The following is an 11091-nucleotide window of genomic DNA, read 5'->3' as shown; positions in this document are numbered from 1 at the left end:
AAAGATTAAAATAAAAAAAAGATTGGTAGGATGACTCTATGGGAAGCTAACAAGTAATCTGCTGTCGCTTGCACACTGCCCACAAACCTAATATTTGACCGCCTCATTAAATTTTACTAATGGCGACAGCAGGGTAAAACTCCAAGCCCCATAAGACCTTGCGGCACTTTTTTGGCGTGTGTGTGTGCCCTGCATGCAGTGGGGAGAAACGCAGAGTGTTTGGAGGCGGAGAGTCAGTCGGCTCAGTGTGGAGCTGTGTCGGGCAGCAGGAGGAGCCGACGCCGACAGAAAAGACCGATTCAAAGAAAGACATGAACGTTGCTCTAATGCAGAAATTCGGGCTCTGAATTGCACCGGAGGAAACGGTTCATCCAAAGCCTTCGGTGTTTTAAACGTGGACGGGAAGGGTGCTGACTACGGACACGGCAAATCAACCCTCCCCAAAAAAATAACACACAGCAAGAGGAATCGGCAAGAGGTGAGGGGAAAACCGTTTGGGGCTGCGAGAGACATTTGAAACTGTAGCGAAAACAGTGAGACGCTCTACAATTGGCTTATTTGAAGTTTAAGGAACAGTTTCGCTGGACTGCAACAACAAGGCAAAAACATTTACCGATTATTTTTGCTCCCGAAAGCGCGCAACTGTTAGCTTGTCTGCTCGGGGTGGGTTTTTTTTTTTTTTAAAAGCCCCCGTAGGTGCAAATTGTATCCCATCCGAAATGGGTGAGGTTTGTCTGCTCATACAAAAGACTTGTGCTGCCTTCTCAGTCAGCTGGAGAGAATTCGTGTCGTTTGCTCTCACGGATCATTTGTCGCCTCCCGCCTCAAAACACAACTGACCCCTGATATGTTTAACATGTTGTATGCACGGCTCGGTGTTGGAGGCAGGTAGCGCCTTGCAAACACAGAAAGGTGGAGATGTATCGCAGCTCGCGTGAAATCCATGTTATTTGGCAGCGTTACAAAGTAACCAGCAAGACTGTGTGTGTGTGTGTGTCTGGGTAAGTGTGTGTGTGTGTGTTTTCTTGGCTGGAGAGGCTGTGGAATATTTGCATTTGCTTCAGTATATAGAAGCAGTAGTAGGCAGTGATGAAGGGCTAAATAAAAAAAACTGCAGCTAGCCAAAAAGAGAGAGAAATCAAATTTGGAGAAGCTTAAATCTGATGCCCTTTCCCCTTTTAAAGATCCATCGTTGTTGCACTTAACACCACTTCCTAATCACTATTATTTGTACTCTGGATTAAACTCTGTATGGTTTCTGCTAGATAAAAAAAAAAAAGATGTTAGACCTGTTTTGTAAGCAACCCCTATAAGTGCAGGAAAGAGGGTCCTCTCATCTGGACTTTTTTTCCCCCCACAGTTCAGGACGGATGTGGACTGTTTGGGATTTAAAGCCACATAGGAAGGAAGGGGGGATCAGTGGATAGACTAGAGAAACTGGACGAGCCCCTGCCAAGAATTTAGTTGCAGGGCAGGCAGGCAGGCAGGCCGGTCGTGATGTGGGTTGTGGAGGATAAAAGCACCGAAAATCAACTCGGCCACCTTTTGTGGCTGCAGGGATAGAGTTAACCCGTCTCTGTAGGATGGAAAATATCTATGACAATAATGTGCATTGCATTAAGAGGTGTCAACTGTTGTAGCTTACACAGGGATGTGTTTTTACAGGCTTGAGGGATCAATAAATATACTGATTTCTGGGCATGTTGGTTGTTGTGTATCCACTTTTGTATTTTCATCTCTGTTTCCAAGACTGTAAATCATGTATTAACAAATATCTCTTGGAGTGGGCTTATTAAGGTTGTCAATTGTTGCTAATTGTGCACTGGCATAAAGCATTCACTTGTATCTGAGTTTTGTGCTAATTTAGCCTTTATTTCTGTCTCTGTTTTCCAGGGAACGAGCCAGGCTTAGTGTGTTATTGGAGAAAATGACTCTGCACTGGCAGCCTCTTTCATGCTAATGTAATGGAAACATGCTTTGGTCACCCCCCGGTAGCATCTGAAATGCACTAGCGGAAATATATCAGCAACTCCTATGGCTAATTGTATCAAGCGGTGGTGGCTTGAGATTGCCAGTGGATGCACTCAAGAGCCGGGTACCCTGCCATGCCCAGCGCCATGCTAAAGCAACACTCTCATAATAACAAGGAGCACTCAGTTCAACCAGTGGGAAAGCTGTGGAAAAAGTTGGTGGAAAATCTATGGTTTGAGCCTCGATTTTGATTTCCTTTTTTTTTTATTTTGACCTAGATATTCTGTAACGCACCATAGCTCGGCTGCTTTTCCTGCCATCTGCAGCAGCTCTGCTTCTTTCTCTGCTTCCACTCCAGTTGCATTCATCCTGGCTTCTTCTTAACAACAATACCAAGGACAGTTAAGTGCATCCTGCTTTCTGAGAGGAACATTTTCAGCTGACAAAATGGATTTCCGAATTCACAGCTGGCCTTTGTTGGATTTGAAAATGTGAGGGGCAGAATGAAGAGACCCCTATGAAGAGGAGGAATAGGTGGAACAGCAGCACAAGATCAGAATGGCCCAAACCAGTTTGCTGCAGGGAAAACGCTTTTACTGCCGGGAGTGGGTCTTCCATAAGATCCAGCATTGCCTCCAGGAGAAAACCAACAACCTCAGTGGAGTGACCAGCACTCCCAGTAAGCAGCCACCGCTGGCACCCAGCGGGGGTGCATCCAATCCCGGTAGCCTGACAGCAGGATCTGCAAAGTCAGGTTGCTCCTGGGGGGTGTTGCTGGTGGGAGGGCCAGGAAGCGGGAAGACTGCACTGTGCACGGAGCTGTTATGGCCCACATCTACGCAGGGAACCCACCGGGGTCTGCACCAGCAAAGCCTGGCTTTCCACTTCTGCCGGGCGGATGACTCGGACACGCTGTGCGTTGGTGGGTTCATCCGTGGTCTGGTGGGTCAGATCTGCTGCAGCGGACTGGTGCCGGGATACGAGGAGAAGGTGCGCGACCCAGCTGTGCAGAGCACTTTGCAGCCTGGAGAGTGTGAGAGGAACCCCACAGAGGCTTTCAAGAGGTAAGGACACACACAAATACACCCCTCGTCCTCTTAACCCTCCTCTTCCTCCTTGCTTCAGCCAGATGTTTGAGTGATTTGCACACCTCCACACAGAGGAAGAAATAATCCCTGCAGTTATTGACAGTTAGTTGATCGACAGGGACATGAATTGACGACAATCAATCATCAAGAAACAAAATGTCATCACTTGCAGGCTCCAGCTGCTTTAATTTGAAGATTAGCTGCTTTTCTCAGCTTTACATCCCGATCAGTTAAATTTTTTGATTTTCAGACTAATGGACTAATGGTTTTATGCGTGACATGGAATCACCCGGTGTGTTGTTTGTTGCTGCTTGTTTTGTTGAGAATTATTTGTTGAATCTTTTGTAGATATGTGCATTTTCTGTATCCACTCTAGGAAATCTAGGAATTTGATTTGGCTAGAAATGTAAAATGCAAAGCCAACACCTCCCCCTCCCTTCTCTCTCCACCTCCTGACCCTGATGTACCCCTCCCCCCTCTTTTTTTTTTTTTTTTTACTGCTGCTCACACTCATCACATAGCTCCGCCTCAGCAGCCTCTCCACTTATTTGATGTCATGGTTTTGTTGGTTTTCCCCCCCGGTGAGGCATACTGGGTGGGACTGTCCCTGCTTGGCTTCTGATTCAAGAAAGGTCAGATATTTTTAAGTTGTAGCCGAGCTCAGGTGGCCGGAGACTCATGAAGAAGGAGCTTTGAACTGCGACTGACTCACCGGCTGACTGACTTGCCGGCTGACCTGAGTGACTTCGCAGCAGAAAGATGAGGTGAAACTGAAGTACAGTAGGCTTGTGGACTTCCAGCGCCTTGCCCGGGCATGTAACATGATCAAGATGGACTGTTATTGTAGACACAGGCTTTAAAAGGAGCTGCGCGTGAGCGTGTGTGTATGTGGGTTACTTGCACGACTTGTCTTAACAGTATAGGTCAGGCAGTCTCTGCAGCACAGGCTGGAATGCAGCACTGAACACACACACTCATGCTTCTTGTCTGGCCATCTGGTGACGCTTATTGCACCATCTCAACATCACACACGGGGGGGAAAAGTAGGTCAAACGTTCAGCAAGGTAAATCATTTTTTAAATGCTCACCAGAGTCAACAGCTCAACCCCCGTTTTTTTTTTAACACACTTGTTCCCAAGGAAGTGAGCGCTCCTCTTGTCATCTGCTCGTAATCATGCGGCCTCTACCAATGACTCTGACTTCAGTTTGACCCTCTCAGATAAAAGGCAGGTTATCATAGGGACATAAACAGAGATTGAGCCCAGCGGGGACGGACTTCTCACTTCAGCTCTGCTCTGTGTCACGCCTGATGTCGAGGGCCTTTTGCAGGCAGTCGCATTAGCTCAACCCTGCCTCATGAAGCAAATACTCTCTCACACTCGAGACCTCAGGCCCTAAATTTGCAGACAACAAAGACACCACGCTTATCATCACTGCCTTATTTCTTGGTGAGGCAAATAAGCACTTCTGTGGATGCCTTATCGCCATCTCAGGTGTAAAAGCGTCCCAGGCACTGTTGTACACAAATAATCTTAACGGCTCCCCTGCTGTTCTAGATGTTATCTGGTTTCAGGAAGCCAAGATTGTTGGCTCTATCTGGCAGTGGCATTTAAAAAAAAACACAGAGCAAGAAATGGAACCATGTAAAACTTTATTATTATTCATCCAACATTATGACCACTAATTTACATCAGGGATAAAGAGTCGCAGAGGGTTGCATACCTCATTTTGATTGAACAGACTGAGGCCTGTGCTTTACTCAATAAAAAATTATATGAGTTTCATTTAATTAAGGGTCTTGTTTAACACAGATTTTTTTTTTATTCCCCACCCCCCTCCCCAGCTTACTTCCAGCTGTGATTTTAAACGTTAGCTAGTGACTGGATGCGTGAGGCCCTGCCAAATTCTTTAGCCTAGTCAAAGGCAAACAGCTCTGTTTGTTGATAGTAATTGCCAGTCGTGTGTTAATACATTGAAACTGGTTCAGACATGGGTTTACGTCCACTCTGTGCAACTTGATCATTGCTTTTCCCATCTGTACATCTGCAGCCAGACTTTGGACATTTTAAAGCTTAGATTTGGATTTTCTATCTATAAATCCTCAAGCTTGTTTGCGTACTTACACTTGTTTCCACATTTTATTGTTGCATCTGTATTACCTTAGTTCTGTGTTTTTATTGCTGTTTAGAAATGTAAGTAAAAAGCTTTATAAAACATAACTGTGTGAAGTGGTAGTAGTAGTGGAAGTACTTCAGTATTTTTACATTCTGGTATTTCTGCTTAAGGAAAGTTCCTACATTAAAAGTTTTATCTTAAGTAAAAGTAAAATAAATGAAATGCAGTATGGAAAGTAAATGTATTCATTTAAAAGACTGATGCAATGAATATTGTGATTTAGTAGCTAAGAGTTAAGTTGAATGTCTGAATGAATCTGTAACTATGCATCACATTTTCAAAGCTTATCACATACAATATGCAAAATCTGAATTTGCATGTTGTAACTGTAGCACTCAGATAATTTCAGGAGAGTAAAAATAATAAGTGGCTTCCTCTGAAATGTAGTAGGGTAGAAATTTAAAGGGACATTAAATGGAAATAATCAAGTATCATACAAACAGGACTGTAGAATTACCGAGGTTTAGTATTTAACTATCTCTGCCCTTCTATACAGGTGTGTAATTCTCATGGAGACTATTCAATCTTCTTTACTGTCAAAAAGTCAAGTTAGTTTAGTGTAAAAACATGGAAATTAGTGTAAAACCCACACGCATTGAGTACAAATGTACATAATTACTTTGTACTTCTGGTAGTAGCTGTAGTAGAGCAGGCAGAAAAAGCAGATCTGTAGATTTGGATACCTGCCTGTTGGACTGGGCAGAAAAATACAATCACTTATTGACTTACAGCAGAATCATATTGTGCTGAAATGATCATATTATTTTATACATACTAATACCATGATATTGTTATCAGCCATATCACCAAGCCTTACTAGGCTGCATTTTTATTTTATGTATGTGTAAGTAATGTGATGCATTAGTAGGACAGATGCCTCTCAGCAAAGGTCATGAGCCAACGCTTTCCAGATAAAAGGCAGTTTCACCTTTCACTTTAACTTTCTTCTGCTTCACGTCAACTGGTGTAAGCTGATGTCTTGTTCAGACAATGAACGCGGTACGTTTACTTCACTGCGTAGATGGGTCAAACTCATTGCCATCACTGTGATCTGAAGGCTCTGACTCTTGGATTTTAGTTTATCATCAAGGATTTTATTTCCAGACAAAACCCAAGCACATTCCTCCGTCTCATTAGTCTTATCAAAGGCCATTGTCATGTTTTGACTGGAGTTTGAATGAATTTGTGAGTTTTAAACAACCAGTCAGCCTCCTGTCATCCAACATGCTTTACTTTCTCCCTTTAGGACAAAAGAGCTGGCTTCAAAAAGGTGGAATTAACCCAGTCATGTGGGTCAAACTAAAGGCAACAGGGTTTTTTTTGCTGATGGGACAAAGCTGCCTTTTAGTCTAGGTGTGACTTTATGTGGATCTGCTGTCGGGCTTTTCACCACTGAGCATGAGTGAAGCTTAAATTGCACCTGGACCAGTTTCTGCTTCTTTGTAAAGGGCACAGACCTCAGAAATGATGAATGGCCATGGCTTAAATTTGTGAACAAGATGTGAAGTTTTCTGGCAGCGTTTTACTCCCTCAGCACGTCTGGGGAAGAAAATTGATCCTGCAACTTGAATTTTTTTCTACAAGATAGTTAAAAATGCTGGTTTTTCTGGCTGAGACATCAAACGGTTCTTTGTGAAAGTTTGCCTGTTGCTTTGTTCCAAACAACTGTTGATAATTCAGATACATAATCAGCAGAAGTATGATTAGATCTAGTCCTGTAGCCTCCATCATCATCATTATTACTTTTATTATTATTATTATTGTCGTTATTAATTGGTGCTGCTATCATTGGTTGTCTTATTGATAATAATATTATTAAAACTATACATCACTGTTAGTTTTATCATTATAACAACCAGTCTGACAGTGCTTGAATATAACATTATATACAGCAAGTCCTAGTTTCTCTACCTTCTCTCTCCCCCACTCCCCCATCTCTCTTCTCTCAACCCAACTGATCACCTGACCCTGATTCCGGTTCTGTTGGAGGCTTCTTCCTGTTGAAAGGGAGTTTTTCCTCTCTGCTGTCACCGAGTTCTTGCTCATGGTGGAAACTGTTGGGTTCCTCTCTATAATATTGTAAGGGCTTGACCTTACTCTGTAAAGTGCCCTGAGATAATGCATGATATGATTTGGCTCTATATAAATAAATTGAATTGAATTGAAGCCAGTGATAAATGAATGGCTTTTTTTTAAGCTGTCATTTTCCCAGACAGCATAGCATTACCAGCTTATAGCAAACTTTGTAAAATACTTTTTGACAAGTGAATTCCAGTTATTGGCTCTTGCAGTGTAGGAAATTGTGAGGTGCAAAGCCAGAGATATAAATAAATATGAAGATGTTTGCACAGATGACGAGACATCCTGTGATCTAATGGTTACCTAAATGAGAGAAACCCTCTAATAATGTGACATTAGTGGAAAACAGTCATTTCACCAATATGCCTGTTGTCTCTCTTTGTCTGAATCTGAACAACTTGGGGCACATTTCAGCGAGAAGTAAAACCAACCAAGACATTTTTTATAAGTTTGTGAGGGATCTTTGTGGGTTTTCTTTTCCTTTTGTGTTGACTTTTTGACTGTTGCACGTTGGGCGGCCCTTCTTATTGGGGTTAAGGGACGTAAAATGAAAGCGGCCCTCGTGCCTTTCATGTGGTGCACGGCTGTGGAAAACTTGCTGCAGATTAGGGCCACATTTTACAAACAAAAAAAAAAAAAGAAAGACTCCCAGTGTGACGCATCAACTCCAGTTGAGCCGATGAGGAGAAACAGCAGCGCTGGTGCGACTGCAGCGATGACTCAGCAATCTGAGGCCAGCCTCTGTCTCCACACCGCTGGCGGATGGTGTGTGTTTATGTGTGGGTTTATTTGTGTGTATGTGGATGTGCCTACGTGCTTGTGTGGGCATGCATAACTCATTCATATTATTGTTATCCCACTCAATAAATAAACTCATAAATTGCAGTGCTCAAGCTCGTATATCAGCTCATAGAAAAAGAGTTTATGCAAGTTAAGATTCATTCATGAGGGCGGAGGAGGGCTGCAACTTAATTTCTATCCATTTTGTCCATTTTGTGTATAAAATATTCCAAAATAGTGAAAAATGCACATTGTATGTCACCGTAGTCCAAGGACACATTGGTCATGTGGTCCAACCAACGCTCCGCAACCTGAAGAAAATCCAAACGTTTTAAAAGCTAGAACCAGTGAATGTTTTAACATTTTTGCTTCAGTGATTACTGTAATGGCTAAAGCCCCTAAAAACCTGGTTTCAGATGTGAAGTATTTCTCTTCAATATTAAATATTTATAACTAAATAAGCAACAGTTAAAGTTAAAAAAGCTTCATGAGGACAGCGAGTGTGACTCCGTCGTTCATAGTAAGAAGCCGATCGGATAAAACATAATATCAGTGCCTTTGTCACAAGAAATCATTTGAATTGAGATAAGGCTTTACATCATTAAATCGCATCTTGGCTGGCTCAGGACACCTTGCACGTTTACCTGTCTCTGTTGTTAACATGGTGAACGTGTATATTTTTGTGTTGAGGCTCTGGCGCACATGGACAGACAGCCATGTGTCCATGCATACAGCAGGAGGGGAGCCGAGAGTGTTTTGGAAGCAAACTCTGGCAGGAGCGTCGGCAGGGAGAGGAGGGAGGGGGTTGAAAAGGATGAAATTTCAGATTCCTTTGACAGTATTGAATAGCTGGCCAGGAATGCACACCTCGTCTGGGTTGGGAAGAGCTTTGGGGATTTGGAATAGTTATCCGAGGTATGTGTGCTGGCCAGAAAAGAAGTGCGCCTGTTTACACTTTTGCAAATCATTAATAGGCGAGAAGAGACACACGATTTGAATTGTTTAATCAAAATTCTGCTCGTTTCACATAACTAGAATTTTAACAGCCTATTAACATGGTAAATACGTCGACTTAAAAGGCGAGGCAAGAGAGAACTGTACTGTTTAATAGCAGCAGTGTGGTGTTATGTAGTTGAAGCGTGGGGGAAAGGGTTAGATTTCAGATGGACAGTTCTCCCAGATGCAGCCCTCGCCCCCATTAAAACAATGTGATCACTGTATGTGAATCGTCCCATGACAGTGTTTAGAATCATAAGACTTTGTCTCAGAAGATCACCAGATATCAGCTTGAGTTTGTCATTGTGAGGACATTAGTAAGGGTCGATTATGGGGGAAAATTTTGGGCTTGTTCTTAAAAGAAGCAGTTGTTTTTTGTGTGTGTAAGTCACCCCGATTTCGCTCCCTCGTGCTCCTCGCATCCCCCTGACCAGGCAGTCTGTAGGACATTGTTTCTCAGACAGCTGGAGGCATTTGTCTGCTTGGGATCCAGCACAGAATTGATTGTGCAAATCCATTAAGCCAAGATCAAATTCTCGCATTGTGCAGCAGGTTTAAAGAATGCCAGAAACAAGCAGTTTTTAAATACTTACAGGACCGTTCAAACGTAATTGGAGTTTTTCACTGATGTGCTTCGTCATTATGTGAGATAATCTGCTTGCAGAAAACACTTGCTTTGACATCACTGACTGAGGTGGGGTCTGAAGTGGGACATGCTTAGGAGTTTCAGCTTTTAGATAGTGGGGCTGGGTATCTTGAAAATTTTTCATAGTGGTGCCAGTAAAACATTCTGAGTTTTGGCACAAGACCACAATGATTCATTTTTCAATGTCTTATCCTGAAAAATACAAATGTGTTTCTCTACAAAATCATTCTTTGTTCATGTAGCAAATTAGAGAAGACTTATAAAATGCATCAGAATTTGTTGTTTCCTTCACACATGAAGCCACACAAGAGCTTCATGCATTCATAATAGATAAAATGATCTAAAATGAGCAAAGTGTTCATTTATATACAAAATATATTTTTTTAAAGGTATAAAGAAATGAGAATCTGCATTCCACTCAAACTTTTGGAATATCCCCTGGTGGCACAAGTTTTCATTACTCAGTGCAACACACACACACACATAGTTCTCAAAAAGCATTTAGATTTGAAACCCAGCTCTAAAAGAGAGCAGTGTCCCATGTGTATGAGGTTGGGGCGTGATAGCATTTTATTAAATATGAAGCCTTTAGAATTTGTTGGTTACCAATTAGATTCAAATTTTGATGTTTTGCTTATAGACTCCACGTCCACATGTTCATCTTTACTGTTTTAATTTTGCATGTTCGTGTGCTAACATTTTTTAATTTGCAATTAATACAAAGTACAGTTGAAGCTCATTGTTGGTACTTGTCATAAAGTTTTGAACAAATTGAAATTTTGACATGATGATGGCACGAGGTGAAAAGTGAGAAGATCACCAAAGTTGTGATGGGTACATGTGTTCGTGTTCAGAGTTTCATAGCAATCCATCCAGTGGTAATTAAGATATTTCAGTTTGGACCACAGTGGTGCACTGACCGACCAACAGACCAAAAGACTGCTAACATCATCCCCAGAGCCATGCTAGCTGAGATAAAAAATTCAAAGATTCACCAGGCTTGACATTAGCAAATTCCAAACTGCAGCTGACTCAAAGCCCAACCCTGCTCATGTGGCAAAGAACTTGCTGAGAAACGAGGTGTGGGCTGAGTAGTTTCATGGCAGGAGAGACATGAATAAACTGTGCACTTAATCAGAATAATGTCGTCATGGTTTTAAGCTCATTTGTGTCTAGACACGATGCAATTTCTCAGGCATAATAAGGATTTTTTTTTAAAATGCTGCCCAATTCTCCACTCAGTCATTTTGAACAAATGATTATAATGACCATCTCTGTATTTTTGAAAAGTAACTAATTTACTGCTGCAAGGTTGACATCCTCAGAGGGTTAATGTAAATATGTCTGTCTGCGGCT

At 42.2% G+C, this 11091-nt stretch overlaps 1 protein-coding gene across 1 annotated transcript in view; it reads left to right on the top strand.

Moving 5' to 3' along the window:
- Nucleotides 1-254: 254 nt before the first annotated feature.
- Nucleotides 255-11091, top strand: part of ankrd50 (ankyrin repeat domain 50) — a 32977-nt gene continuing 22140 nt past the window's right edge. Inside the window, exons 1-2 of the mRNA XM_041047842.1 lie at nt 255-478; nt 1894-3035. Coding sequence (XP_040903776.1) covers nt 2530-3035 — 506 coding nt within the window. The 5' untranslated portion in view covers nt 255-478; nt 1894-2529. The remainder of the gene's footprint in view (nt 479-1893; nt 3036-11091) is intronic.

This window comes from Toxotes jaculatrix, chromosome 10, assembly GCF_017976425.1.
Source record: "Toxotes jaculatrix isolate fToxJac2 chromosome 10, fToxJac2.pri, whole genome shotgun sequence".
Taxonomy (NCBI): domain Eukaryota; kingdom Metazoa; phylum Chordata; class Actinopteri; family Toxotidae; genus Toxotes; species Toxotes jaculatrix.
Note: the sequence above shows the minus strand (reverse complement) of the source record. Positions and strands in the feature narration are given on the sequence as shown.